This window comes from Oenanthe melanoleuca, chromosome 2, assembly GCF_029582105.1.
Source record: "Oenanthe melanoleuca isolate GR-GAL-2019-014 chromosome 2, OMel1.0, whole genome shotgun sequence".
In the NCBI taxonomy this organism is placed as follows: Eukaryota; Metazoa; Chordata; class Aves; order Passeriformes; family Muscicapidae; genus Oenanthe; species Oenanthe melanoleuca.
The window spans coordinates 132,031,526-132,056,676 of NC_079335.1; the positions used below are offsets into that span (position 1 = coordinate 132,031,526).

The 25,151-nt window shown below is 38.0% G+C and overlaps 1 protein-coding gene across 1 annotated transcript in view; it reads left to right on the forward strand.

The window, feature by feature from the left end:
- GPR158 (G protein-coupled receptor 158) overlaps positions 1-25,151 on the forward strand; it is a 180,792-nt gene that overhangs the window by 4,933 nt on the left and 150,708 nt on the right. Inside the window, exon 2 of the mRNA XM_056483286.1 lies at positions 10,247-10,352. Coding sequence (XP_056339261.1) covers positions 10,247-10,352 — 106 coding nt within the window. The remainder of the gene's footprint in view (positions 1-10,246; positions 10,353-25,151) is intronic.

The following is a 25,151-nucleotide window of genomic DNA, read 5'->3' on the forward strand; positions in this document are numbered from 1 at the left end:
TCCATCTTTAAGTAGGTGAGTTTCTCTCTTGACTCTTCAGTTCACTGGCATGCCAGACCTAAGGGTTGGATAATGTCTCCTGATTTCTGATCTGAATTTATTTGCAGTCAGTTCTCATGAATTTGTTCTGATCCAAAACTCTTTCATCTGACTTGAGCACTTTTAGCTGTTTTTTACTGCCTTGACTTTATACACGGTGGCCCCTTTGTTTATTAGACTATACAAACTGGCTTTCTTTAGTCTCTGTCATAAGCTTGGTGTTGCCATGGTCCCTCTTCTCAAGTCCTGTTCCAGTATTTCCTGAGTGTAGTTAGTCAGATTCATGTGCACTATTTCAGCCTTGTGCAATGACATCAGTTATCCCCAAACTCTGATGAATGAGTTGCTGCTTTTGCAGTTCAAAATGTTCCCTTGTGTGCTGTTCTCATTTTCTTTAACATTGTGTTGTAATACATGTACATTTTGGGAACTGGTCATTGGTCTTGCATGGTTTCTCATTGTGGAGGTCAGATTGTCTTCAGCATATGAAGCGTTGGCTTTCTCCCACCATATTCCAGCAAATTTTTTGCCAAATTCAGCACAGCCTTTGCTCTATTTTAAAAAGGTTTTTAGGGGGAATCTAATGAAATAATGTCTGTTTTGGCAGAAAGGCACTCAATCAGCAAGCTGAATAAGTTGGGGGTGGGGTCTGTTTGTTTTGGATTTTGTTTTTTATTTTTATTTTGAATGGAATCTTGTTCTGGATCATTTACAGGTAACTTCATTCTGAAGTTTGGTCATATTTTGCTGCATCTTAATATTTTCTGTCTTCCAGAGGTTTGCTATTTCTCTCAGTTATTGGAAAGATATTCCTTGATGCAAAGATAATCTTTACTGCACAATTAAATTGATCTGTTTCTTCCCTAAAGGCAGTATAATGTAGTGATTTCCACTGTACCATTAACAACTACTTGGACCACTCCAGTATTCGACTATGATGGGACTCTTAGTTAAGGAAAAATTACTAAAGACAGATTAAACCATGGAGGTAGAAGTATTTATGCCAAAAAAGTAATTTCTTAGATATATTTTATATATATGGTATGTTTTATTATTCTGCTAAATATTTCACAGCTATTAAGTTACTTGGTAAAAATACCCTAAGCAACTGTAGACATGAAAAGAGAAATTTTAGAAATGGGTAATGTTTTTCTTTTAGACATGGTTTAATTTCTTCCTTTAGCCCCCTTTTTAAGTTTCCCCCAATCTCTCTTTAGTATTGAGCTAAGAGAAAATAAATTTTAATTGTTTAAGGAGACTTTAAATTCTTTTTGTACAATTATGTAATGCTGAAAATATTTTTAAATGATGAGGTTGACATTTTTTATAACATGTCCCAGTCCTTAACATGATTGAAGGTGTGGGTGGATTTAGAATAGGTTTCAAAAATGAAAAAGAATACTTTATTTCCTAGAATTTCTGAAAGTCTTAGATTTGTGTTCCTGAAAAGAAGTTAAAACAAAGAAGCCTCTTATTATACTGTCTGTTTGTGGAAACCCTCAGGATATTTTAAGTATTCTCTAGGCAATCAATTATGTCTCTGCCAGCATTTTTCATGAGGTCATGAATAGGGTAGAAAACTGGATGTAGATGAAACATAGGAAAGGAGCAATAAATAGGGATTTCTCTTTTAGAACCATGATTCAGGTTCCTCCAGTATTGGAGAAACAGAAGTGGGTCTTTGAAGAAAGCAGTTAAATATGGCTATGAGAGTATTGAAACACATATTGCATTCATGTCCACAATTACATGGCACATGCTAAGTTGCAATAAAAAGAACTGTTTTTTTGGGGTCAAACTTCTGTTTCCAACTCCTTTGTTCTCTACCCCCATCCCACTTGGGCCAGGCTTCCAGCACAGGAGGTTATCAAAGCTCTTCTGAAAGGGTGGACATGTGGCAGTCCTTACTATCTGAGATTCATCTCCAGAACTGTCATCTATTCTGTTTGTGAGTGTGGGCTCAGATAGAAATGTTCCTAAAGGTAAGAAAAAATGTATTGCTGTGTTGGGTCAGAGGAAAGGTTTCCACAGCCCTTTCTCCAAAAGCAGCTTCTGGCAGGTACTGAAGGGAAAACATCATGTTCTCCTATCCTGGTTATATCCAATTTACCAGTGATAAGCAGTAAAAAGATTGTTTTTTCAGACTTAATCTGAATGACTGGATAATAATTATATATTAAACTGACCTTCATGATTCTCATCCACATTTTAACTTATTTTTGTCTTCTGCAAAGTAGTTTGGCAGTGTATTCTGTAATATATTTATATATTCCATAATATCCATCTAATTCCATAATTTTCTGTTTTGAAATTCATTTAATGAATCTAAATTCATTAGGTGATCTCAGATTCTTAAATGAATACTTTCAAAATATGAAAGTATTTGAATATTGAAATGGAATTGAAAATTCATTCAAAATATTGAATGAATTTTTTTCAAAGTGTTTTATTGCATCATTTCTGTGTCAGCCAGGTTTAGTTGTGGATTATATTAAGCATTTTTATCACTTGCAGGCTTTGTCACTGGCCACCCATTTATGGTCATCTGTGAATGTGCCAAACAAAGGAGAGATAGTTGTGCTTGTTTACATCCCTGCTTGTGAAAGCTAATTTTTGTTTCATTGATTCTTTCAAGAGTGATGAAAGTAACTAATTTTTGTCAGAAGCTATCTCTACTCTGAGAAATTTTTATATCTTGGGTATTTATATCTTTGTATCTTGTGTATTGTGTTAGAGATTCTACTTCAGCCTTCTACTTCTTGAGTTATTTTAAATGTTTTTAATTAGTAGAGCCTATCCTTTTAACATGCTGTTTCTAAAAATATCTTGGTTTTGTCTTACATCCTTGCAACTAGTATGTTCCTCTTTGTCCAGGTTTATGCTTTTCCATTTTCTTTTTTTTTTTTTTTTTTTTTTTGAGGTTGGCTTCCACTTACTTTTGAGTTTTAAAATGACCTTGGTACCTTTAAATAAATCTTCAGGTTCACAGGATTTGGTATAGTTAGGCTGAGACTATCCCTCCTGTGCAGGATTCTTCTATTTCAAAGGTTCTTTGTGTTCCTAGCATATTTTCTTCTGTCATGCTCTATTCTTTGGATCCTTTTCTTTCCACCTGCCTCTTTGACCCCATGGATGGTAATGGAAACATTAAAAAAAAAAAGTAACCTGAATTTGGCTCCAAGATCTCTTTTCATAGGGATAATCTAATTTAAGTGGTACTCTATCATCACTGATACCTGGCATTTCTATACAAGCTGATGCTTTGTGACAGAGTTAAAATGCTAGCAGCAGCTTGAACATCCTAAAGCAAAAAATAAAAACCCAAACCATCCCTTCCCCTCAGAGTGTCAAAAAAACTCTAACTTCAGGGGGATCCCCAGGGAGGCAGCACTGCATGCCATAAATCTGAAGGCAGATTTAAATTTGAAATAGTTCTTCAGACAATAGAGAATTCAGCTTTAAGATTCTGCCCTTGTAGTACTGTTTCAAATGGCCTAGAGGGATTTTCTTTGCAGGTGAATCCTAATTTATGTGCCCACACTGCTATACTTTACTCCTCAGTTAAGTTTATTTTTAGTGAAAGCTGGTTCTCCTATGAAAATGTGTGTTGAAAAACATCAGTCATGCTATGGCTGAGGAATTAGGGAAGTGTCTGTCCTGTTAGTAAGGAATTGGTGGTAACTCTGTGACCAGGCCAAAATTGTGTGTCATGTCCCAGTAGCCTTTTGTGAATCTGGCTGGTTATGCATGGTAACAGCTCTAACACTGTCCAAGTGATGCAGAATCCTAAATCTTAACTTTTCAAAGGCAATTTCAACCTGCAGAAGCTGATGCTTGTCAGTAAGACTTGTAGCTGAAATTGATGTGTGAATTTGACACCAGGATTGTTTCTGGATGCTTGGTTGATGGTACCTGGGAGGAGCCTCAGGTGTCAGGTAGTATGCAGTATTTGAAGATTAATATTCTTGAAAGTGACAGCCTCCAAAATGAGAGTGGTCAGAAAATGCATCTGCCCTGAAAACATTGGCTAGGCTAGATACAGTGTGTATTTGTCTAGAGGAGCAGGCATTTGCAGATTTCTGACGACTGTAGAGAACTAGTTTTTCTTATATCCTTGTTTTCTGGTGAAGAGGACTTATGAAGGACAGCATGGAGGGCTGAATGAAAGTGACAGCAAGAATCTAAGCAGCTGTCTAGATGTGGGGGTTGATGCCCACTTCAGTGTGTAATAATCATCCCTTATACTTTAATTATGAGTGCTCACAATGCTTACAGACACAAAAGTGTACAAGCTTGGAGGGCAACCTGTGTGTGATGAGCTGAGCTGTGATGACCCCTGTGCCAGAAAAGCTTTTGAAGATCTAGAGCACAGGGATACTCTTTATCACCATTTAAATGTTGGCAGGCTATTATTTTGTATGGTTCTGGCTTAAGCTGACTAGGAGAAAAAAAACTTGTTCCTCTTGTTTTTGTTTTTTTTTATTTTTTAAAGTAGAGGAAAAAAAATTCTGTAGATAGGTTTTATAATGTGTTGTTAAAATGAAATATAACTACTGAAACTATCAAGATAGCTAGTAGTTTGGGAAAATAAGCTTAAATCAATTTCTGGCACAGATTTCAAGGCAAGCAGCATGCCAACAAACAGTAGTACTGGAAATACAGACAGGCATTAAAGCCTCTTAAATCAAACCTCTGACCTGACAGAAAATCCTTGATGACATCATTCTTCAATGATTATCTTATGTATAATTCAACTAAATCTTTCTTAACTGCATGTTTAACACGGACATGCAATCCTCAGATATCTCTTTTGTATTTGTAAGGACTATAAAATTGTGGCAGGAAACAAATATCTATTGTTACAAGGAGATTAACAAAATATACTTACCTGCCAGATGGTTCATGATTACCAATAATATTGTTACTAACTTATGACTATGGCTTGGGTTCAGCCAGGCAACATTGCCAGTGTGGATGAATGTGTTACGCTGACAAGCTGAGCCTACTCTTACACCCTTGATATGTCTTGATTGCTTCCACCAAGATAGCAACACTGCAATTATTCCCAATTAGCTCGATAAATATAACAGGGAGTTGGTCCATATACATTTTAGGAGGATGTGTTCTTCCATTTGTTTCATTTTCTGAATGTTGAATTAAAAATAACTGAAAATGTGGGTGGCTAAACAGGCTGAATCAGCTACTGTATTAAGCACAGATGAATTTCAGAAATATTTTGTGTACATATTGGTGGACTTTGTGTAATAGCAGTGGGGTGCAAGTCTGAGATGGTGTTTTAAAATGGCAAAGGATCTCAAATGAATGCAGTAGAAATCTTGTACCATCATGATACCTTTTATAAATGCTCATACATGCTTAAAGAAACTTTGCTTTTGAAAGCACTGCATCCGATCCTGGTGTCACTTCAGAACTGTGATGTTACTATGAAACACATATTGCAGAGGTCTAGTGAACAAAGAATCATGATGTGCACCGTGGGGGGAAACAGTTGAAATCCTGTGGCAGCTTGTAACTCTTAGGAGAGATTGCTTTCCTGCTCCTGCTCTGTCCTGTTTTCTTCTTGCTGTAGATTTTCACTCTAGAAACTCACAAAGCTCTGAGAAAAGGGAAAACCAGAACAGCTTAACCATGTCAAAAGTTCAGGTTGTGCTACAAAAGAACTGCAGATGGGAGAAGAGTGTCGGTAAAGAGGTTTGCACTGAGTTCATGAAGATTGAATTATGTGAAAGACTTTCTTGTAAGAAAAGCTGTAGTACAAGAGAAGCAAGAGGAACGTGTGTTTAGTTTGAAATTAAAGAATTTGGTAGTATTTGTGAAAGTAGTATTATGAAAATATTTTTGAGCTTGGATGGCTTGACAGGGTGATCCTGACAAACTTAAATATAAATTGAAAGTAGGGGTGGAAGTGGGACCAGATAACCTGGGAGGAATATGGAGACACTGTCTGAGAATGATTGATCATGAGTATCTTGTATCAGCAATATTGTGGCCAGCAGCACCAAGGAAGTGATCATTCTCCTGTACTCATCACTGCTGAGATTGTACCTCAAATCCTGAATTCAGTTTTGGGCCCCTCTCTGTAGAAAATATATTAAAGGGGCTGGAGCACAAGTCTAGAGAAGGGCAGTGGAGGTGGTGAGGGGTCTGGAGCACAAGTCCTGTGAGGAGCAGCTGAGGGAGATGGGGAAGTTCAGTCTGGAGAAAAGGAGGCTCAGGAGAGATCTTACTGCTCTACAACTGCCTGAAAGTAGATTGGGGTGAGGTCTCTTCTCTCAACTGACAAGTGATAGGACAAGAGGAAATGTCTTCAAGTTGTGCCAGAGGAGTTTTGCATTGGATATTAGGAAAACTTGTTTGACTGAAAGGATTGTCACCCACCAGAACTGGTGGGTTTGAGTAGCCATCCTGGAGGTATTTAGAAGTGGCACTTGGGACATGGTTTAGTGGTGGCTTTGGGAGTGGTTGGGACTGAATGATCTTAAAGGTCTTTTCCAAGGTCTTTGCTGAATGGAAAGCATATTTTGTGACAAAAGATGTTGAAAAGTCCAAGGTACTTCCCAGAACTGCAGGCTGATCAGTCTCACCTCAGTCCTTGGGAAGGTGATGGTGCGAATCATTGAGAGAATCCCTTCTGAAGCATGTGAAGAGGAGGGATGTGATTGGGAATAGTCAGCATGGATTTCTGAGGGGGAAATAGTGTTTAACCAACTCAGCAGCCTTCTGTGCATAGATAACTGGTGACCAATTGGAGGTCAGTCACTTGTGATGTACTCCTGGTGGACACCAGTTTGATATGAATCACAGTGTGCTTGTGGCAAAGAAAGCCAACAGTCTCCTGGTTGGTGAGAGGAAGTTTTGCCAGTGGGTTGAGGGATGTGATCCTTCCTCTTTACCCAGCCTGGTGGAGCTCCATCAAGAGTGCTGTGTCCACTTTTGGGCTCCTCAGCACAGGAGATATGGATGTACTGAAGCAAACCTAGAGAGGGGTCACACAGTTAAAGGTTAGAGCATCTGACACACAGGGAGGACTGAGTGAGCTGGTGCTGTTCAGCCTGGAGAAGAAAAGGCTCCAGGGGCATTTTACATGTAAGTACCCAGTGAAAAAGTGTAAAGGAGAGAGAGACAGACTTTTTTCAGCCTTGTCCAATGAAAACATGGAAAGCCCAAGAGGCACAAACTGAAATACAAGAAATTTCATTTAAACATCAGAAGTCTTTTTTTCTTTTGGACGTTATGAGTTTAGTCAGTCACTAGATCAGGTTTCCCAGACATGGTGAAGCCTCCATTATTGAAGATATAAAAAACCCCCCAACTTAACTGAGCCTGCTTTGAGCAGATAATTACACTATGGATGATCACAAGAGGCTTCTTCCAGTGTCAGTTGCTGAATGAACCTGATTTTCACATCTATTTTTAACAAAATAACTGTATTAAAGAGCTTTTAAAGGTTATAAGTTCTTCAATTCTGATGTGAGAAGTCCAGAACTATTTTCCTTTCTTTCTAGCACATGGCTCTGAGTGTTAGGATGCTCTCCTGCTTTCTGATGCTTGTCCCACTAGAAGATGCCATGAATTCTCCAAATTTAAGCACTTCTGGTACAAGGCCATACTCAAATACTTTCTCAGTGTACTTACTGACCCTAATTTCTTTGGCTTGTGTGTGTTGTCTTTCTCACAAGTAACCTCTAGGTAGGTTTTCTTTTGAGAATATTTATATACTTTTTTTACTGGCTCTCTGCTTCTACAGAGCTTGCTTGTGATACCACACAGCAAACTCTTGAAGGTGCTTCTTCTCTTCTGGCAGTGATTAGTTTGTCCTTTATTTTCAATCTGTACTTTTCTTTGCAGAAGTGTTTGAGGAGGGAAAGGTGAGTTTCCTCTCCTATCAGTTAAAAGCAAAATGTATATAAGGGAAAAACTTTCTGTGTAAAGGAAATAAAACCACCTTCCCTCAGGTGCTTCAGGTTTCCCAGGTGAATGGGTTTTTTTGGAGTTGAATCACCACTGCTTTTCCTACTGTATAAACGGATTTCTTTGGAATAGTTGGGATGATGTTAATCCTTGATAGCTTTGCCAATGTGACTGGTGTATAGCATGAATTAGGAGAGCAAGGAGTAGTGTTGGTCCTGGTCCTGCTGCCTGCTTTGTGCCTGTATGCAGCCATGAGGAGGTTATTCACTTGCAGTACAGGTCCTGTCCTCAGACTATGCACTAATATTGTATTGGCTCATAAAGGTCCAGAAAATATTAGAAATCTACCTGGTGGGATCTACACATGACCAGATGAGTGATCTGTTATCTCTACTGGTATGGGCATCTGATCAGGCACCTTCTTGCCAGGGTAAATTTATAATCTGCTGATATCCACATTTTAAAGAGGTAATCTGCAAGCATGGCAATTTTCCCTCTTGAGGTTATTGCTTACTGGAACATGGGAAAAACAGTTCTATGGAGTAGAAACATTGTTTTGAGCAGTCCTTGGTATTCAAAACAAGTGTACAAAGGCACAAATCTGTAAGCTAAAAATATATCAGAATATTCCGGAAGTGTGGTGTGTGCTACTTTAAATTTAAACTTGCAGGGACCAGCACTTAAATATTTCAAGTAATTTCTAAATATGCCCAGCATTAGATTGCTTAGATTCTAGTCAGGAGACCAAGTGGGATTAAGTGCTCCTGTACTGTCTAACTTCCTACTGCCTGTTTTTATGTAATTTTCTCATGCATTCTTCTGACCACTTATGTGATGTAGTTGATTTTCCATTTACTATATAGCATGCCTGAAGATGAACCTCCAAATTTAGCTGTTGTGAACTCTTGTTGTACTGGGATCACGTATGAGGGAACAGTATTGTCCTGGTTTTGATCAAGCTCACTCTTATGCCTGTTCTAACTTTGTCTGTATCCTCTCAAATATACAGCTCTGTAGCGGTCTTGTTACTATTATTTTGTTATGAGCAATAATTAAAAGAGGAAGCACACTTTGAGGTGAATGAGGTGCATTGAGATAGAGGCTGTGCTATGCCCTTGTTAGTTCACAGCCTGAAAGATGGGAGATGATGGTGTTTGTAGTTGTGGAAGACCAGAATTGTGGAAGAGAAAATGTTTGTCCTAAGTGGCTGAAATGATTGACTTGAAAGGAATGGCATTCTAGATTTAAGAAACTAGCACAGAGGATTCATCCTCTATGGATGAGTTTCTGTAATGGTTTAGCAACTAGAAGTTGTATATTGACATTTCTGTCAAGTCTGGACTGCAGCAAAGCAGTCATAGATGACATGCTCTGACAAAATGATGCTGTAAATATTCTAGGTCATTCTGAAGAATGTTAAGGCTTTTTTTTTTTTAAGATATAGAACTACAGTCTTTTTTCTTCTGATGATATTCAAGTTTTTTTAATAAAATAAAGTGTCAGCTTTGAAATTGGCTTGTTAGCTTTTCTTTCAAAATAATTTGAGGTAAGCTGTTGATCATGAAACCTAGAGACTTCTTGGTACAGACCTTACACAATTCAGATGGTCCTTCAGGATGTCTGTGTATGAAACTTTTTTTTTACTTCACAGACATCAATGGTCTGTTGCTGGCTTGTGCAGCTTTCTGATGTATCAGATTTTATTGCAGGGCCAGCTGGCTGAGGTGTGGGGGGAGGGTTTGGATGCTTGCTGGAGAAGGATGTTGAGCTGCAGAGAAGAGGCCTGAATGTCTCTGGAGCCTGGGTTGTCTCTGGGGAGAGTACAGAAAAAGGCTTTTGCCAGTTGTTTTGGGAAATAGGATTCCCTAGAGCAAAGGGGAGAATGTCGTTTTTGCTGGATATGGGGGGAGGTGCAGTGTCTGGTATCTTGCACTCAGATGGCTGGAAAAAGTAGTGCAGGTCTTTCACTGCATTTATTTTGGGTCTTTGCCTTGTAAATGTGAAGGGCATTACATTGTTTGAACATAAACTTGTTCTTAACTGCCAATTAATATGCTAGATTTACTGAGCTCTTGTCATAGTACATCTCAGTAAAGTCTAAAATAATATGTTTCTGTGACTGTGGCTCTGGGAGCACAAAAATGCTCTGGTTTTAGACATTTTATCAAATTCCATATTTAGAAGAAAGATGTAGTTCTGCTTTTCAGCCTACAGCAGAATTTAAATGTTTAACCTATTTCTGTAATTGCTCAAGGCTGTTTCTCTCTGTTTTCAGAGGTGTTGTCAAAGTTGACATCAATCTGCAGAAGGTGGACATTGACCAGTGTTCGAGCGAGGGATGGTTCTCAGGGACTCACAGGTGTCACCTCAACAATTCTGAGGTAGGTCTGTCCCCAAGGGACCTCACTTCAGTAACAAATCTTTACACTGAATTGTTTTGTAGTATCAATTTTTTTTTATTTATTTTATAGAAGTTAAATGTGGTGTGTAAGGCTGAAGAAATCTTTGTGTAAGGTGTTGTGGAAGGCATGAGTTTCAGGAGTTCCTACATTTCAGAATTATTGATGTTGAAACTAAAGCAAAGCTATTGTGAAGAGATAACAGTTACAGGGAAAAAGATTACCAATGAAGTTAAATTTGAGGTTCTGCTTTGCAAGTCAAACAATTATTTTGTGTTCAAAATCAAAACAGGATTTTAATGTCAGTGTCACTTTTGCTTGGACAGCTCTGCAAAATATAGTAGAAGTAGCTGAAATGCTAATGGTAATTATTCAGAAAAATATGATCATTTGATAGTGATGCAGAATAACAGGCAGAATTGGATACTGTAATTCCTTTTTAGTAGAATTGCCAACATTTTGACAGAGCTGACTAAAATGTTTGTGCTTATCTCCTTCCTGCTTCCCCTTTCTTCTGAAGGTCTGTGTCTGGTTCCATCTGTCAGCAAATCCATAGATCATTTGGTCTGGCCAGTCATATGTATTCAATGAAACTTGTAAACAAAATACATTTTGATTTTTCTTCTAATTCTGCTGTGTAAAGGTGATTTCAAAGGCATTCATTTATTTTCTGTGAGAGTAGGTACCTTGTGCACTTCTGCACTTTTGAAAAAGACAATTAAAATGTAGAGAAAGTTGACATTTTTCTACCAGAAGTCAGGAGATGTTTGCCTAATTTTCTGTAAAGTGCCAGTTTATCAAGTCTAAATTTAGAAAAACAGTTGGTTTTGATGAATTCAGCAGCTAACATTTTTGGGCAAGAACTACTCAGAATTTTTGTAAGCATCTTTTTTTTGGTATTTTTTTATAAAATAAACTTTAAATGCAAAATGAAGCCTTTGATAAAGACTGATTTAAGACTAAATATTTCTGCAAGTGAAAAAATGTTTTATTTTGTCGAGTACTTTTTGACTTCTGAATTCAAGGGAATGCTTTTTAAATTGCTTATGTTTCTTCCTAGAAGAAAATATTTTTTCCCATGTGGTCTGGTAAACTTTGTTTTTAATATATTCTGTATGATTATATACTTTGGCAGGTGCTCCTCCTTTTAATGTCTTATGAGCAAAATATGTCAGCAGAGGGGTGGGATTGTAAGTTGCATCTCTGCAACTGAGTATAAAAGGGAAAAAACCAGTCCTGGGTGCCTTGTGGTTTAGCCCCAGTTGGCAGCTGAGCACCACACAGTCATTCACTCATTTCCCCTGCTCCCACTGCCATGGGGAGGAGAATATGGGGGAAAAAAAACCTGGAGTGTTGAGATAAAAACAGTTTAATAATGAAAAAAAAGTACAATATAACAATACTAATGATAATAAAATATAGTACTACTGAAATGATGGGGGGGAAAAAAAAGGAAAATGAAACCAGAGAACTGGTGATGCACAGTATCACCTGCCTGTCCTGTCCCCCAGCAGCAAGTGGCCCCTCCTGCCCAACTCTTCCCAGCTTATATGCTGAGCATGGTGTTCCATGGTGTGGGATATCCCTTAGGCCAGTGCAGGTCAGCTGTGCTGGCTCTGCTTGCTTCTTGTACACCTCCTCACTGGCAGAGCAGGGAAAGCTGAACAGTCCTTGACTTAATGCAAGCATTGCTTAGCACTCTGGTGTTTTGGCTGTTGCTATCAACTTTACTCTCACAGAGAATCCAAAGCACAGCACTGCACCAGCTACTGAGGAGAAACTATCACAGCTGAACCCAGGAGAAGGTCCCATGTGCTGCTTGTCATACTTGTTTCACTGGAACCCACTGTATGGAATAAGGGTAACTTACACAGTTGTGCAACAATATTTTCCACACAGTTTTGCTTATCAGTGCTAATGAAATCATATTTCCTGTGTTCTCTTACCTAGCAGCAGTTAAACAAATACCTGCTGATGGTTGAATGCTCTGCCCCAATTTACAAAGTCTGTCTCCAGCAGAGTAGAAAGAGAATGGAGATCTCTGGATTTCCAGTTCTGCTTCAGTTAGACCCTCCTTGCTCACTTTAGTTTTTTTAGGTGACTTGAGTATTTACTGCAGCATAACCTCTGTGCAGACTGTTTGATAAGCCTTTGCCACAGTGAATTTCTGATTTGGCTCTGAAGGTGTTTACTGCATAGTCCATACCATTAAACCAAAGGCATAAAGCTCATTATTTCAGAATATTTAAAAATATTAGAAATAGAACTTCCTTCTTTCCTAATTCTGTGAAAACATAGAGAATGACTTTATGCAAGAATAAGAGGAAAAGACCAAAGTTATGGATTAATCAAAATGCTTTTATAGTGGCTAAAATCTACTAGGCACATGGCAGGCAAATTCTCCTACTTTCTGTGCTGTTCTGAAGTGTTTATTTTCTAAATAAAAATAGTTTGAAATGAAGGAGATGGCAGTGCATGACAGTGAATGGAAACATATGGTAAGCCAGTGGTCTGTATGTGCTAGACAGAAAAAGAGAAGGCATGGATGGGATCCAACTTCTACCAGAAAATAGAGGCTGTTGTTGAAAGTACTGTATTGCCTTCACATAGCCTGGCACAGCAGTGTTAGGAGATGATGCTAACTGTGGCACTGGGATTTGTCTGTCCAAGTCATCAAGAACAACCTGTTTGTGATGGAATAGTTGTAGTGCTGGTCCCTGCTTGGAAAAAAGTGCTGTCAGGTTGAGTGATTTAGGAATATTATGACTTAAATATGCAATGAGACATACTAATCTTCCTTAAACTTCCATCTGTATTTAGATTTAGGTGTTCCTTAGGATTGGTGGCTCTGAAGTATCTTGCTTTATGTATGGTGTTCTCAGGTACAAAACAAAAACTAGCACTGAGAACTTTGGATTCCTCATTTTTAATTCGACTACTTAAATTCCTAATATGTAATGAAATTTTTTCCTGATTTTTTCTCTTTTGTGGACAGTACACGTACAGCCCTGATTTCATAGCAGCCTGGATGAACAAGAGTGCCCTCCTTTAACCTCAGGGTAACTGGACACTGCTCAGCCTAATTAGTCAGGAAGTTAGGTGATACTTAACACAGGAAAGCAAATTACAGCCATGGCTAAAGTCTATTTTAGTAGTTATGTTTTTCTCCTTTTTTTTTAATAACTGGATCAGCCAGAAAGAGGCTGATGGCCAGGTGTTATTTTTGTGAGAGAGCTATGTTCTGCTTCCTGTGTTCTACCTTGACTCCCAAAGAGGCAACAGCTTCCACAAAAGCTATTGGGCAAGAGATTTGGATTCTCTGGGGCTGCAAGAAATATGACAGGTAATATCTGCAGGGTCAGAAATAATTAAGTTGGGTCGCTCATAAAATGATTCAGACAAGTCTGAAATTAGCAAACAGAACAAGTGTGGTTACCCAGTAACAAATGCAAAGTAATTTCATTGTACAGACAGTGCTGTACAATGAACAGTTAAGGCTGGCTATGGGAGTAAGAACATGCACTTTTACCCTGTTTGAAACCCTTGAAGACTTTTACTATATTGGATTTCTGCTCCATAAATACTGACAGCAGCTGCTGGCACTTTTAGTAACAACTTTAGAGTCCTTGTGGAGACACCAGCAATAATGTCAAAGCTGAGGAGCATCTGAAGAAATCAGTTGCTGTGGCCCCTTGAGCTCAGCTGGATCCTTCCAGCCAGCAGCATCAGTCTGTGAGCAGTGGCAGCAGACTCCATACTGTTCCCCTGGCCTTAATGAGCCTGCCAACAGCTTGCAGTGTGAGGCAGGCTCAGCTGACATCCCTTTGGGTTTCAACAGTATTCCACAAATGACAGCGTGCAAAAATATCTAGAGGAAACGAGGGAAGCAGAGCAAACAAAAAGCTGCATTGCTGTCTGTATATGGTGGCTGTATATCTGTGTTTGTAGAAGGATGCATAGCTACTGTGTGTTTATTGTGCACAAACACAAAACCAATTGTGAAGGGTAAACAAATGAGCAGTGCAGCCAAAAATATTTTTCCATTTTTTTTGCAAAACATTTGGGACCATCATATTTTTCAGTGTGTATGTGAGGTTACAAGCAACTGAACAAGGGGGAGGCGGGGGCTGATTAAAAATAGAATTGTAATGGGGACTGAGTTGGGAGAGAGGAGGGGAAAAAACCCAATGCTTTCCAGGTTTTTCATGCAAATGCTTTTTAGTGCCCTTGTCCAACTGGAAAAAGGCTATTAATGTGCACAGTCTGTAGGAGGGGGAACCATGGTAAGAGATTAGATCTCTTAGAGATCTAAGATTAGATATGATCTGAAGTCATAACACTGAGTATGACCCAGTGTGTCACTGATTTTGATTATTACTTGCATGTATTATCTGTCCTATCTATTAGGAAAAGTGCAGTCAGAATTAGAAGACTATGAAAGCAAAGCTGTTTGGTGATTCAGTCTGAGTGAATGGGTTTATGGACTATAGTTAGCTTCTAATTTAGAAATAATAATAATTCTTGAAGCTACAGATTGCATTCAACATAGGATAGATAAGAGCAGTACCCACCCAGAGCAGAGAGAATGTCAGGATATATTTTGTTTTAAATGACATCTTTAGTGGTAGAAAACAAATTCTAAATGCTACATCAAATCCTGGGCTGAAAGGGGAATCTAAGGCAGAAAAGGCAGTGACTCATTTCAGTACACAGGTAAACAAAACATACCCAGCAAAAGAAAACATAGCCAGTACTTCTTGGATTCAGAAGCAGACAGGTGTATCTGTTCTCTCCAACAGCTCAGGGCATTTGAAGAGGATGCATTAGACACAAAGAATGTTTCGGATGCTGTTTTAAAAATAACCTTTGCATCATTTGTGTTCATGGGAAAAGTCCTCTTATGACAATAAACCAGAGCTAATCTGGTACTCCCCCAGACACTGTTACATGAAATAAGGTGGAGATTTGTCAGAGTTCAGTGATAAACAAGGTGCTATGAAAACCAACTTTCAGTTTAAGAAAGAACCAGGTTGCTTAGCTACAGTATCTTTGCTTTAAAGGAAAAAATTTAAATGAGTCTGTGTTTTGCAGGAGCTAATCTTGGTTATCAATGTTTTCTTCAAAGAAGAAAACCTTTGCAAAAATTCCTTTCATCCTAGTTAGCAGTCTTAACTTGAGCATTTAAATTCATCTAGGTCAGTTCTATTTGCTTCTGTTTTTCCTTCTCCCAGAGTTAAAACATGAAGGGGGGTAGATGGTTGGCTCAATGATGTTGTCTGTCAAATTAAAATAGCCATGAGATTTTTGGTTTATCTTGCATATAACAGGTGGTGATAGCATTACAGCAGTTTCCAATTCTTTCAGATCTGTGACTACAATTTTTGGCTCTTTCTCTGCTGAACAGAAATGTTCAGATGATCCTGTCAGGCAATGCTGGTTAGTTGAACTGGTGCTTCTTCCTGTTGTGACTGGGGAGAGATGAGGCCCAGAAGTTTAGTTGGCTGCTGGAACATGAACAAAATATACCTGGTGGGAGCAAAGGGGAAGTTGCAGAGAGGGGGCTGGCTGCAGAAAAGAGCCCTTCCCAAGAGGGAGATTGAGAAGCTGTGGCAAGAGAAGGAAGATCAGGGTGTATTGGGAAGCACAGAAAATCTTGCAATGAGGAGCATGGGGACTGTAGCCAGGCTGCATCATTCTCATGCCAGACTGGCTGTGAATTGCCTTTCCCAGATGTGAAATGGCAGAAGCTGTAGCAAATCCACACATAAACAGTACACAGCTTCATTCAGAGTTCTCATTTGTTATCACTACATTTAGAGGCCTGTGCAATGTCTGAAAAATGCCTCTAGTAACATTACACACAATTAGATATATGAATTAGATAAAAATATGCAGCATTTTGGTTTCAAAGCATCTGACCCATTCTGTGAGAGTTTTGACAGTGCAAGTACTCCTGTATCTTGTGAGGTAGTGCAAAGACTATTACCTGCATTTTACAGCTGGCCCACAGGCAAAATTATTATCTCTAAACTGATAGACTGGAATTGAAGAGTGATCTCCAGGTGTGTGAATTAGCTTCTCCAGAGTCTGATTTCTGCAGAGAGGTGTGCCAAGCATGTGAGCTGATAGTCCTGATGTGCTCCAGCCAGGGCTCAGGCTGGGCTGTCTTCAGAATGGGGTTTTGGGGTGCATCACAGCATGTACCCACACCATGCTTCAGACACTTCCAGCAGGACATAAACATCCTGATATATTTTTGAAACCTGTGTCTGATGAACTTCATAGTTTTCTTGGTGATCTTGACTTGTGATAGAATTTTGGTCAAAAACGAAGTCACTCAAACTCCCCTTAGATAAACACTCTGTTGCTCTCATTGCAAAGGGTACAGCTTCTGATGAACTGTGCAGGCTCTGTTCTTGAGTTAATTTTCAGCTTGCTCCAGTAATATACTGCAGAGGGTTTTTTTCATTGTTAAAATAGGAAAATTCTACTCATGCATACATACTGCAGTTCATTTTTTCCTTGGAAAAAAACCTGTTTTTTTTTTTCAAGACTTGAGAAGCAGTTAACGAATAGAAAAAATGTAATGCCTATCTTACTTTTAAAAGCTTTTATCAGCTGTAGTAATGGTTTTTCCTACTTTTTTCATCCTTCATCATACCTACACAAGAGACAAGTTTAATTTAACTAAGAGAAGAAAGTTCATTCTTTTTTTTCCATAAAAAATTAAAATTAGCTTGAAAACATATTAAAGATCTCATGAAAAAAACCTAGAGACAATAGCTGCTGAATCTTTATATTCAAAGCGATTCACTGAATCATAGTAATAACCTTAATGGAAAAAAACTAATTTAACTTTATTTTTAAGCACAATTTTATAATGCTAGACATTCAAATAGTCATTTTTGTTGGTGGCTTCTGCTAGGAGGTAAATGCTTCTTTGCAAATGAAAAATGACTGCTTTTGGGTTATCTATGCTTTTGTTTAAATCTCAGGAATTTGTATAATTTTTTTCTTCTGGTTTGCATTTGCCAGTACTGGAAGCTGATGGCTATTAAGGATGGGTCTCCTGGAAATTTTAGTTTTTACTAACCCTACTTAGAATCATTTGTGTTTCTTTAATACTTGTCCTTTGCTGTTTGAGATCATGGATGTACTGAGTATAAGTACTAATATGGGAATGCAGAACATTTGATTTTTGATCTTCAGATTTGAGTATTACTGCCTTTCTGTGTTTCAACTATTTTGTAAGCTATTACTGAATTTCATCCTATTGCATTGTTATTGCTCATCTATAAGGATTTTATTCTTTTCTTCTATCACTGAAAAAATTAGTGAAAGGAAATACACTTCTTTCCAACATCCTACACATATAAACTTCCTAATATAAATAAGATAGTTGTCTTTGATTATTCCATAACTTCTAAAAGGTAAGGGAAAGTAGATATGTTTAGAGGTCAATCAGACATTGTTATACTGCTCTGTTTTCTTCTTGCAGCAAGACCAGAATCCCTCTGAAGTCAAATTTTATCCCCAGATTTACCATGACTATTCTCAAGGCAACCAGTTTTCATTTACTTGCATGAAATAGGTACTAGGATTTGCTTACTGAGCTCTACTGTTTTTGTCAGAATGTAATAGCTACTTTTTTTTTTTGCCACCAATTCCATCTAAACATTCCAATAATCTTTCCTTTTTCAAATATAGTTGGCTAGTGGAAAAAAGTATTTGTGAAGTGATATAACCATGCATTCTAATTTAAGCAAAATAAGTCACATAAGTCATCTTTACTAGTCTTACTGTACATTTTATATACTTTATATACATAATATACCTACTTACATTTTAAAATAAAACTAAGTTGGCTTGACCCAAGAAAAAAATTAAACTTTCTTCATAGCTAATAAACTGAAATATTTGCAACCCTCAAATATTTTTTTATATTAATGTGTATTTACTATTAGCATGGATATGTGTGCACATGTGAGTGTAAAATGTGTGTCTGAACATCTGTATATATGTGTGCTTGGAGCTGTGGATTACCTGGTCCTTTGCATAGAGGCATTCTGCCAGAGCAGCTTTGTGCTGAGATGTTAGAGAGGCTGGGGGATCCTGCTCCTTGTCTTACACCTCATCCCATGCACCAGCACAGGCTGCAGGGCCAAACAGCTTTGTGCAGGGGGTCCTGGTGGGTTGACCTTGGGTGAGCCAGCCTTGGGGATGTGTTAGCAGAGCTTTGCCAGCTGGTCAGGGCTGTGTCCACTTCTGGGCTTCTCAGTTTGAGACATGGATGCTCTGCAGGGAGTCCAGCCAGGGGCCACCACAATCATCAAGTGCTTGTAGTACCTGTTGATGAGGAGAGGCTGAGCAAGCTGGGACTGTACAGCATAGAGAAGAGAAGGTTTTGGGGACTTTCTCTATGTAAAGGAGGCAGACTCCTCTCGGGGGTAGGTGAGGGTAAGACCTTCAGACTGAGGCAGTAAAAAACCCCCTTTTTTTGATTACACTGCGATGAGAGACAGGCACCAGAGCAGGTTGTCCATAGATGTGGTGGAGTGACCACCATTGGTGATGTTCATGGCCCTGGGCAACCTGGTTTAGCTGAGCCAGGTTTAGAGACCCTGCTTTGAGTAGAGCTTGGGAGTGGTTGATTTTCAGAGGTGCCTTCCAGGCTCAGCTGCTGTGTGATTCTGTGGTCAGCTGCTCCTTCATCCTTCACATGATTCATTTTTCCTGTCTGATTTACATCCAGAAAACATGGCATCCCTTCTGACCTTTGCATTTCCACTCTGCTTTATTTATACTTGTGTCAAGACTCTCTTCCATTGCCAGCTACTTTTGCTCATTGCTTTTCATTTAAACTTCTAATAAGTATGTGAAAATTGCATATAATTTTTTTGAGAAATCATTTGCTTTAGACACTTTTTCTATAACAAGCTCAACACTTTGTTCTACTACAATAGAAGAGAGGGAATCAATATATACATATTCTTATTTTAATATACTAGATGCAAGTATCTCAACTTACTTTCAAAACTTCTCTGAAAGTTCATTTAGTTGATAATGCTAAATTTTGAATTATGGTGGCTTGCTGCTTGTGCAGGGTTTGAAATATTTTTATCCCTTCATACATATTATCTAAATCTAATGGTTGAATCTTTGCATGAAGGGAAGGTCTAAAATATAGATTTGGTGGTGCATTTGATTGAATAAAAAATTCTGCATTATAAATTGGGAATTTTCCAAATAGACTACAAGGTATAGAGTACTGTCCTAGAGTTAGAGGATTGCTAGGGCTGTTTAGTAAATTTTTATAGGCCCTTTTGAAAAAGGACACTCTGATATTTGTTTTCATCCTGGAACACAGTGAAGCAACGCCAGCAGTGCATTTTCCTGAATTAACATTTTAAAACAGTATAATTTTGAAACATGAAAGCATGTATTTCAGGTAGCTTCTTTTGGAAATCGTATAATTTGAAAGACTGGTAAATCTTGATTAAAGATGTGCATTAATCTTAATCCTTTCACGTGGGCAGAAAATGAAAAAACTGACACTTGGAGAGAGTTCTGCTGTATGATAACTGCATTGGCTTTGTGATGCATTTTGACCATTTCTAGAAACCTATCTACCAGTCAAAGCCCCACCAAATGCATGTCTGTTTTTCCTTTTGAAATGTTTAGAAACTTTTGATACCATTTGTCCAGTTCTATCACTAATCATATCTATCTTTATGCTGTTGGATATTCATTGTGTTACTTTAGCTCAAACAAAGCATCTTACCTCTCTTCCAAGAAAGGAAGTCAAAGAAAGCAGCACTCCAGAACTTGTAAATTTTGCCAGACATGACAAGACATCATTACCTTCCAATATTACAAGACATGGCACAAACCTGTTTTAAGTATGTGAGAGCAAATATTTGCTCTGTAGAGCTTAAATTCCATAATTCGTGTTGTTTCACTGCCTTTCAGAGTAAATACTGCATTGCACTGGCTGAAGGAGTAATTTCTTGGTAACTTAGTTAGGCAGAATTGTTGTATGGGTAACTAATATATGATGCTTGTTTGAAGTAAATGTCTAAATAAAATGCTGCCATCATCCTGGTATGAATATTCTGGAAAAATTTGTGAAAAATGATGAGGCGGATTTTTTTTCCCCTTGGTAGTAAATGAATTTCAATTTTTAAATTTGAGTTTGCTCTGTAATAATGATTCATTTCTAAGGGACCACTTTATTTCTACATAGACTGTGAATTATAAAAAGCAGTTTTCATGAAGTATTATTCAGTAAGCTACTTAAGGAAGAAATATTTTTGCATGTTTAATGCACATTTCAGTTATGTTTCATTTCCATAGGTGATTGAGAGTTGCTTTTAATTATGCATGTAAGTGGATTATTCTAACTGCCTTCTAACATTATTTTTTTAAAAAGGTACATTATGGCAGTCATTTTTGTTACAAGCGTAACCTAAAAATATTTTCTTTGTTGATTACATGATTGTATGGAGAGACATTTTGCATCTTTGTCTTGTACTGCAGCAAATTTGTTTCCCCTATTTATGTATCTTTGATGTAACACTAAGTCCAGTCCAGGAAAGAGTGATGGAAGAAGAGGAGGGTTTGAAGAGCATGAATTCCATACAACTGCTGTATACTTACCTTTTTAGTAAAAGTACATTGCTGTTCACTTATTACAAGGAAAGAATAGCTCACCTGTGCATTGAACACATCAAGCATTTGGCTGTGCTCTTGCTCTGCTCCATTTGTTTTCTCCAAAGATATAAACACTGTTACAAAGAACAGTCCTTGTGTTTTGTGAGGTTTTTTTCCCCCCTATTACTTCTTGCCTTGGTTAAGTTCCAAATAATTTTGGGTTGCAAGTGTGAGAATGTTTGTAATTATCCATTCAGATCATCCATAGTTTTATATTAGGAATTGATCTTTCAGTCTGTAGTGTGCAGACAGTTCTCACTAATATAATTTAAATCCTTGTTGATCCTGAACAGAGGCAGTGATCTGTGATCTCAGCAGCGAGGAGTGGAGCTGCTGACCTGTTGTGTTTGCCCTCAGAACTCCAGCTGTGCTTTGTTCTATGATCAACATTTTTGAGTGCATCCTCTGTAGAGAGATATTTTAGATCCTGGAGGGAGAATGAAGGCAGGTGGGATATGTTCTTCCCTCTTGCAGCAAAGGCTAATCAGCTCACCATTCAGGGGATCATTCTCTCTATCACCTTTCCAGGTACTATTGATCTTTATGTTCACTTTAACTATCAGTACAAACAACATGCTCTTAGTAAATGCAGGTCTGTGGACATGATCCAAATTGTTAACATCAGTCTGGTTTCTGGCAGGTCTTCATTCTGACTTCTGGAGTACCCTTGTGCAGGTTATAAGGAGTCTTTTTCTGCTTCCTCTTTTTAAAAAGAATGTTACCAATAATTATCTTGCCTTTTAATACAGTGTCATAACTGGGACAATCAGGCACTTTTCTTTTCACCTTCTCCCCCTACCAAATCTCACACCAAATGTTGCCTTTTCAGAAAAAAACAATGCCAAACAAGAGTATAAATTTTTCTTATTCAGTCTTATTTTAAATTGGAGTCTCTACTTAGCTTAGCCTTGGGTTTAGATTGTGTTCCTTGTTTTGGGAAGTATGCAGATGTAAATGCTGCTACCTGTGTGCAACTGTCTTAAATCTGGTTTTCCTTTTCTCCTCTCTAGATTGACTACCCACTGAAAGGCTTTCAAATTGCAGCTTTTCTAAGATTATTTATTTTGCCCTGATGACTGAGTGCAAACATGTTGCAATGCTGGGGATATTTGCATTGTTAACCAGGAAAATCAAGAGCAAATATGGCCCAACTTCTTCTCTCTATAGTGTTTAAATGCAGATAAGACCAGATACCTTCCTGGAAAACTCTTATTAGCCATTCCCATGCAGCTGGAATCCAGACAGAGATATTTTACTTGAATTTGTGTGGCCTGTTATTGTAGGTGGTCATATTATATCATCTAACACTTGCTTTTGTCTTAAAATATACTAGGAAGTCTCAGAAGTGATGAATCATTTCATCATAGGTATCGTTGGTCCTGTTCTTCTCCTTGGCAAGCACCACTGGACTGGTCACATCTATTCCTGAAAATAGTCTGTAAGAAGAAAAACAAGTAGATTTTGGATGCCTGCCTGAGACTGGCAGTTTGACCCTTTACAGAGGAAATGCTACACAGACAACTAAGTGAATCTTCTTCAGGATAGATAAAAGAAACATCCCAGCTTTTTAAGAACAGCTTGTAGAGTTTGCTCATTCACCTCAAATTGCTGTGGCCATCTGTAAGGAAAAAGTTCAGAGTCTGAACAGTGAGCACTAGACTAAATTTTTTTGACTATTTTCTCTACTTGTAGGAAGTAGTGTTGCCTTAAACTACTGTTAGCACTGATCTTGTGAGAGTTGACTCAAGAAACTGTGCTCTGACTGAAAGGAAAAGGTTATGTATTGGAAGGTTGGTGAGTTGTCAAAACACTTACATATTTAAATTGCTTCAAAAGTGACTGCCAAGTACAACTTCCTTTTAAAATTACTGTCCTTACACAAGAATTAAGTTAATGGCATACTTTTCAGGGACAGAGGCTGGCAGGGTAGTTCAACTACTGTTAGCTGTATTCATAAATATTTTTGCTGAAGTCATGAGAAAGAGTAGTTACCTTCCAAGCTTCCTATCTCTTTTCCTTGGCTTGCGTACAAAATACTTGGCTACCTTTTCCAGTCTGATTTACAATTGCTTTTAGGAACACTTACTTTTGTGACAATAAACGTGTCTGTATTCCTTAGGTCTGTGTTGTAAAACCCATCACACTTTTCTCAGTAAAAGTAGGCTTTTTAGGCAAGTGTTCTTAAAATTTGTTTCCACAGCTTCATAGAACTAGAGCAACTCTGGCACATTGCAAAATATATTCTCATTATAATTTCTCCTGAAGAAAAGTGCCAGGGGCCCTTCCTATGAAGATTGGATTGTGCCTTAACGTTCAGGACCATCAGAACTGAAATCTCAGTTAATGGCATTCTGACAGAGACAAACAATTCTTTGGGAGGAAGAGGAATAGATAAAATAATAAAAACACTATTTTGAAGGACTGCTGCAAAAAAAATACTCATTTTGGAATGTACCTTGAAAGGACAGATGCCCAGTTTGTCAATACACCCAAGAAAATCCTGACAGAGAAGCCATGTATTGTTGCTTTGTACAACACAGCTCAGCATCTTCCAGGTCGCAATGAGAAAATCCTTTCTTAAGAAAAAACACCCTAGAACTCAAAATCTAAAAGGTGCTTTTATATATAAGAAGTAATGAGGGAAAGAGATTAGGTAAAAAAGAAATTTATTTTAATGAAAGATAAATAACAGGAACCTCTTCTAGATGTAATTATTTGAGAGAGCATAGTGATGATATTAACAAAATCAATTAGATGGGCTAAAAAGCCATTTTACTAAGTTTCAAATTCGTAAACTGAGAAAAATACACATCTATTAAATGTAATTGTTTTTACTAAGTGAACCATTTCTATTCAGTAGAGCACAGCATAAAGTTTTTATATAACTAATAACTAACTTATATATTAGACTCTAAATTTAGACTTGTATATAAATCTCTATCAGGCAGTATTTTTTTATTGGTACGTCCCTGGGTTTAATGTTATTTTTAGATTAGCTAGAATGAAAGTAATGCTGAAATTGTCCTGTAATAAGATTTTTTTTTTACTCAATAAATTTAGTTCTGCCATTGCAGGAGACAAGGAGTTCTCAGCAATTTTCAGATAAAGCAGAAAAAGAAGTTGTTTCCACTGTGATGCTGCTGAGCACCTCTAAAGTTAGTTGGTCCACAGATGCTGTCAGGGTTTTCAACTATACCATGTGCATATACCCTAAAATTCTCCATGACATCATTGCACTGTCTGGGCAGGCCTGACCAACCCTTCTGAGTTCTGGTGTACTGACTTTATGTACTGTTTGTAGGACCACAGAAACGTGCCAACTGACAACTTATGGTTTGGGATGAAATGAGGGGAAAAATATGCTATGGCTGAAGAGTTACATCTTGGTTCACCTCTTTGTCACTGATGTTTGGCTGTAATTTTTTATGACAGCAGAGTAGCTTCAGTTGAGAAGCAGAAAATTCCTTCCCTACTGCAGAATGCCCTAGCAGAAAGTTAGCACACAGGAGCCACAGAGGAATCGTGTCTTTTGGTGTTGAGGTAAATGTCATCCTTTCAAGGGTAGTTTAAAATATTAAAAAAGGAGAAAAAAGAAAAAAGAAAAGTGGGCAGTACCATGTATACCTGCACAGGTAGAGCTACTACATGTAAAATCAACAGAAGCTGGTTTGGTCAGGTATGTAAATTTTCATCATTGGAGGGTGCTGCCCTTGACTTCAGTTTAGGACTGAACCTTTCTCTACATAACTTTGCTGTTCAAAAGATTGAACATAATCAAACAGCCTTTGAATTCATAAAGTAATGACAAAGACATTTGGAAGCATTGGAAGTTTCCAGAGCTTTCTAAAATGCTTACTTGGAGAGAAATGACTGTATTTGAAATTCACACAAGTATGTGTTGCTTATGGGCAAAAAGACCCTAAACCTGTTAAGATAACCCCTCTGAACCCCTTTGTTCTTCTTTTCCCTGTGCAAATTTTCTGTGCCATCTGACCACAAATGGACACTTGTCTGCCACCTCCTACATGAGTGTTTGAGCTTCACTTATTAAGAGGTGCCCAGTGGTTGGTG